Source organism: Nicotiana tomentosiformis, chromosome 6, assembly GCF_000390325.3.
Source record: "Nicotiana tomentosiformis chromosome 6, ASM39032v3, whole genome shotgun sequence".
Lineage (NCBI taxonomy): Eukaryota > Viridiplantae > Streptophyta > Magnoliopsida > Solanales > Solanaceae > Nicotiana > Nicotiana tomentosiformis.
Genome location: NC_090817.1, coordinates 52,937,233 through 52,943,473, shown reverse-complemented (window position 1 = coordinate 52,943,473; position 6,241 = coordinate 52,937,233). Strand labels below are relative to the sequence as shown.

Sequence of the window (6,241 nt, the reverse complement as noted above, 5' to 3'; positions counted from 1 at the left end):
TTATTCATCAGGTTTTGGTCTATGATCCTTATTATCATCCGTCTTAGCCTTCTTAGCCTTAACCTTCAACGCATGTGCCTTAGTATTGAAGAGAGTTGGTTTGATCTTTTGACCTTCCCTAGGGGGCTGACTGACTTCTTCCTGTTATCAGTAATCACAGGATTTTTAGCCTTTTCCCTCAATAGTTACAATATGTAAATAGTGTTTGTATCTTTACTCCCTAAGACTATTACTTTTCTTGGTCGTGTGTCTATCTAGACTTTATTATCATCATAGAAATTATCTCTTTTGATACTCTGCTGTAGTCCGAGGTTTATTAGCAAATCCTTTCTGACAATCTTGAGTTCTTTCCAATCTATTCTGAAGTTGGCAGAACTTGAGATCTTCTTCAATAAAGATAGATCTACTTATTGCCTTTGAAACCATTCAGATGTTACTAAATCTTTAGCATGACCCTTGTGTTTAATAATATGTCTAACATATAACTCGTAGGGGATAAGAAGATACCCCTCTTAACAAGGTGCTCCATTTTAAACTTACCCATTTCAGTGGAAGAGATTTCTTAAACCGGAAGAGGGCTTCCAAGAACCACGGAGTCGGTATCGGTGTAGTAATAGTCGTCTCAGGAAATGTAAGGGTACATATGAATCCGAGCATAAGCTGTTATAGCTCCTGACAATTAAACAAAATGTCACGACCCAAACAGGAGACCCATAACTGGCACCTGGGCCATACTTGCCGAGCATCGACGTACATTTTATCTAACCTTTCTTATTATCTGTAAAGGTCGACGAGGCCAACATAATTGGTAAATATGAATAATAAACAACCAACAAGGACAGATAACGACATGAACATCCGAGAAAGCTGTCATAAAGCCATATATAAGGTACGAGCCAACAAAGCCGGCCGCCATGATACACTATACAACAAAAATCAGCCGACAAGGCTATCCAAAACTATACATAAGACGACACATGTGTATGAGCCTCTAAAGGAACATAAGTGTTGTAGCATTACCGGGACAAGGCCCTGACATAGCCATAATGACTATAACATTAATGTATACTAAGACCACAGCAAGTCCGGAGAAGGGATCTCGCCAATAAACGCTGAACTGGGAAGCCTACTGTGGTGGGGGAGTTTCGTCTACCTCTCTATCAGGACCTGCAGCACGACATGCAATGTCCACAAATAAAAGAGATGTCAGTATGAATAAGGTACTGAGTATGTATGGCAGGAAAGCATAAATAAGAACAGTAATGTAAAGAGAGATAGAGAAGATACAACATGTGACATCTGAGTGCCTCTGAGGGCAACTGACATGAATGCATTATATATATATATATACACACACACACGCCTCTATTGGAATCATCATCATCATATCGTATCCGACAGTAATAGGCTCGGTAAAAATATACCCGACAATCATAAGGCTCAGTAGAATTGTACCCAGGCACGTGGAGCTCGTTTAAACCCAACTCATCAGTGATTGCACAATAGGTTCCATACCTGACCGACTATAGCGCGACTCGGTAGAGTAAAATAGGTACATACATACAATGTATGCTAGACTCATGAAATCACATTATGAACCGTTCGGAGTGACGTAAGGTCGGTAACCTCTATATATATTATTAGAGCTAACTTGTCATCATGAATCTTATAAGAATCAGTAAATACCAACAGCATTTGATAACATAAGAATAAGAGAAGCAACAACAACATCAATCAGTCCATAAGAAGGGAAACAATGTAAGTACTGCAGCTTCTAAGAGTGGAATATCTTTGGAAGCCCGTTCATTTACGTTAAGTACAATCAGAGTCATGCAAAATAAAGAAAGGGATAGCCTCACATACCTTGTATATACATCCCAACATCAAGCTAGGCAAATATCACGATTCCTTAGTCTACAATAAGAGAAATAATACTATTATTATAGTTTAAGTGTCGTAACTATTATATATCGACCACAACCTATTTTATAATAAAACATGCAGCACCTCCACTATTTATATGACTTCCCACAAGTTACAACAATCACAAAACATCCCAAACAACATCAGCAATAGATAGGTTACGCCTCCCAAATAGTCCAACAATCAATAACAAGATACCTACGATATTCAGAATATTGGGCAGCACCTATATTACTTCCTTCCAATTCAAACCAACACCAAAAACAACAATAACAACATAAACAACAACACATCCAATCTACTAAATCAAGAACAAGCTGAAACCTAGCTCAAAAACCATCAAAGACAGTCCCATATACATAAAACCTCAAACACACTTCCAACATCAAGTTTAACATGCTTGCCTTCATTATCTAGGCTTGCTATGGCCTGAACCCGACACAACCCAAGTATAGGGGTGAAGAACATAACGTATAGCACACAAATCCCCAATTTTTAGAGCTTACTTTGTTGCTATTCCTTCCTTAATAATCCACAAAGTAAGAAAAGTCAAACTATCGACTAGTTCGGGTTCCCAAGGCTTGAATCCACTTGTTTCACCTTCTCCACCTTTGATTTGGCTTCCAAACTATAAGTATATGCTTAAGAGGTATAGAGAGACTTTTAGGTATGAGTCTTGGAGACGAAGACCACCACTTTATATAACAAGATAAGCCCCCACTTTATCTCTCTACTCCGATATTTTATCGATAAAATGTTTAATGAGTTGGAAACTAGACTCATAGACCTTCAATATTTTTGGTGGACCATCCCGTAATTTTAGTTATGTTGGGATAAAAGCTTCATGACATTAGACCAAAATTTCAATAGGATTATGAACGTAACATGCGATAACCTTTTCTAATTTTTGTCATACAACTTGCTTTACTTTAGAACTTATGATACAGATATTATATAATTCAAATACCTTAAAAACACAACCTCATTAGCATATTAAGAAACCCTAGTTTTAACCCGAAAGTACGTGTTACAACATCTTTGATTTAACTTCTAACTTCTAATACTTATTAAGCACTCTTATATACCCTTGTAACATTTAAGACCAATAGGATTAACTTCATATCATCTCAAAGATAATATCTTCATTTACGTCGACTAACTTACAACGTGATTTAACGTACGCAAACATGGGTTGTAACACCCCCCTAGAAACATTTATCCTCGAATGTAAGGGTTTATGGGGAGTCTAACTCATCATGGATTCCGACGAAAATTTTTGGCAGAGTTTACCCTATAAAATGGACACTAGCCAAACCTGCAAGTAGTTAAACCCAACCTATGACATCACAAGGATATACAAAGCATTATAGATATGTACATTAACTGTATATTACCATTTTGTATTAAGGAAGAGTATTCTCAAGCTATTGTTTACCTCACAGAGCCGTTTCAGTTTCCCTTGCATCTTGCATTCTCCCAACATCCTCATTATTTAAGGATAAACAAAAAATAATTTAGGATACACGTACGAGGTGAAGAGTATACATAAGGGGCCATCTATTAGGAACCTTCAATATGGAATAGGTAAGGGTATTTAGACTTCAGCCCCTCTTCCGCTTCCCATGTTATTTCTTCTGTATTATTATTCTTCCACAATACTTTGACAGAAGCTATATCCTTTGTTCTCATCTTGTGGACTTGTCTATCTAATATAGCCACTGACACTTCTTCATATGATAGATCCTCCATAACTTGTACATCTTTGATAGAGACGACCCAAGAAGGGTCCCCAATACATTCCTCAACATAGATACATGGAATATCTGGTTGAAGAATTCCAATTCTGATGGCAATTATAACTCATAATCAGCCTGTCCAATTGGTTGAAGAATCTTGTACGACCCGATATATTGTGGACTCAACTTACCTTTTTTCCCAAAACATATAACTCCCTATATCGGTGAGATCCTCAGAAAAACCCAATCACCTACCTCAAACTGCAGATCATGATGTCGGACATCAGAACAAGAATTTTTCTTGCTTTGCGCTGCCCTTAGTCGTTCTTGTATCACTTTAACCTTCTCAATGGCTTGGTGAATCAAATCTGGCCCATATAATTTTGTTTTGCCGACTTCGAACTATCAAATTAGTGATCCACATATCCTCCCGTACAACGCTCGTACATGGCCATTTTAATACTGGAATTGTAGTTATTATTGTAGGTAAATTCTATGAGTGGAGGAAAGTCATCCCAATTACCCTTGAAATCCAGAACACAGGCTCGTTGATTATCTTCGAGTGTCTGAATGAAACGTTCAGCCTGCCTATCAGTCTGCGGATGGAATGCAGTGCTGAGATTCACTTGTGTGCCTAAACCCTTCTAAAATGACCTCCAAAAGTTAGTCGTAAACTAAGCACCTCGGTTTGATATAATAGATATCGGCACACTGTGATGCCTAACAATCTTCTTGATATACAACCTCACATAATCTTGAGTCGTGTAAGTTATCTTAACTGGTAGAAAGTGGGCAGATTTCGTAAGCCGGTCAACTATCACCTAGATGGAGTCAAACTTATGATAAAAGCGATATAATCAGTAATGAAGTCCATATTGATCGCCTCCCATTTCTATGTCAGAATCTCTATATTTTGAATCAGTCCACCGGGCTTCTGATGCTCAATCTTACTTGTTGATAATTAGAACACTGGGCTATAAATTCTATAATAGCCTTCTTTATGTTTTCCCACCAATACAACTCCTTAACGTCATGATACATCATTGTCGAGCCGGAATGGATGGAATACCAGGATTGATGAATATCTATTATAATCTTCTTTGGCAGCCCTGCCACATTTGGCACATATAATTGGCCCTGGTATCTCAGTGCCCCATCTTCTCCGATCTCGAAAGCCATAATCTTATGCTTCTAAATGCCCTCTCTCAATCGTACTAAGGTAGGGTCTTCATATTGTTGTGCTTTTACCTCGGCTACCAAAGATGATTTTGTCGTATTCTGCACAGTAACACCTCCGTATTCAAAGTCTAACAATCTGATTCTCATATTGGCCAACTGACGAAGCTCTTTAGTCAACCCTTGTCTGCCTGCCTCAATGTGTACAAAGTTGCCCATTGGCTTATGATTGAGAGCGTCTGCTATAACATTGGCTTTATTGGGATGGCCTAATATCTCGACATCATAGTCTTTCAGTAATTCAAGCCGTCTTCGTTGCCTCAAATTCAACTCCTTCTGCTTGAAGATATATCGTTAACTCTTGTGATCTGTGTAGATGTCAACATGAATACCATATAAGTAGTGCCGCCATAACTTCAAAGCATATACTACTGCAGCCAATTCCAAATCATGAGTCAGGTAATTCTTTTCATCTTTCTTCAGTTGTCTTAATGCATAAGCAATCACATTCCCGTGTTGCATCAATACGCACCCCAAACCTATACCGAGGCATCATAATACACCACATAACCTTTTGATCTTGATGTGAGAGTGAGGACTGGAGCAGATGTTAATCGATTCTTAAGCTCCTGAAAACTACATTTACTAATGTCAGATCACTAGAACTTTGTAGCTTTCTATGTTAACTTAGTCAAAGGTGTTGATATAGAGGAAAACCCTTCTACAAACCGCCTGTAATATAGCCTGCTAGTCCTAGAAAGCTACAAACTTCTGACGGTGTTGTAGGTCCCGGCCAATTATTCACTACATTGATCTTTTTAGTGTCGACACTAATACCCTCATCAGATATCAAATGGCCAAGGAATGCTACAGAGTTCAACCAGAATTCACATTTGGAGAGCTTAGAATATAACTTACGATTCAGGAGGGTCTGTGATACTATTCGCAAGTGGCCTGCATGTTCCACCTCCGAACAGGAATATAATAGAATGTCATCAATGAATACAATCATGAACATGTCAAGATAGGGTCTGAAAACACTATTCACGAGATCCAGAAAAGCTTCCGGGGCATTTGTTAGCCCGAAAGACATCACCAAGAACTCAAAGTACCAATATCTTGTTCGGAAGGCCGTCTTCGGAATATCCTTCTCCTTAACCCTCACCTGATGAAACCGTAAATGTAAGTCAATCTTGGAGAAATAATTAGCACCCTGGAGTTGGTCAAACAGATCGTCAATCTTCGGAAGTGGATACTTGTTCTTTATAGTAATCTTATTCAGTTGTCGATAGTCGATACACATCCTTAATGATCCGTCTTTATTCTGCACGAACAGGACCAGTGCACCCCAAGATGAAGTGCTAGGCCTAATGAAGGCCTTATCCATCAAGTCATTCAACTGCTCC

At 38.5% G+C, this 6,241-nt stretch overlaps 1 protein-coding gene across 1 annotated transcript; it reads right to left on the bottom strand.

Moving 5' to 3' along the window:
- LOC138894001 (uncharacterized) lies at positions 1-5,357 on the bottom strand. The gene is made up of 3 exons (XM_070178673.1): positions 5,265-5,357; positions 4,908-5,171; positions 1-141 (listed from the first exon to the last, which is right to left on the bottom strand). The coding sequence occupies exons 1-3, from the start codon at positions 5,355-5,357 to the stop codon at positions 1-3; spliced, it is 498 nt and encodes a 165-aa protein (XP_070034774.1).
- Between the last annotated feature and the right edge of the window lie 884 nt (positions 5,358-6,241).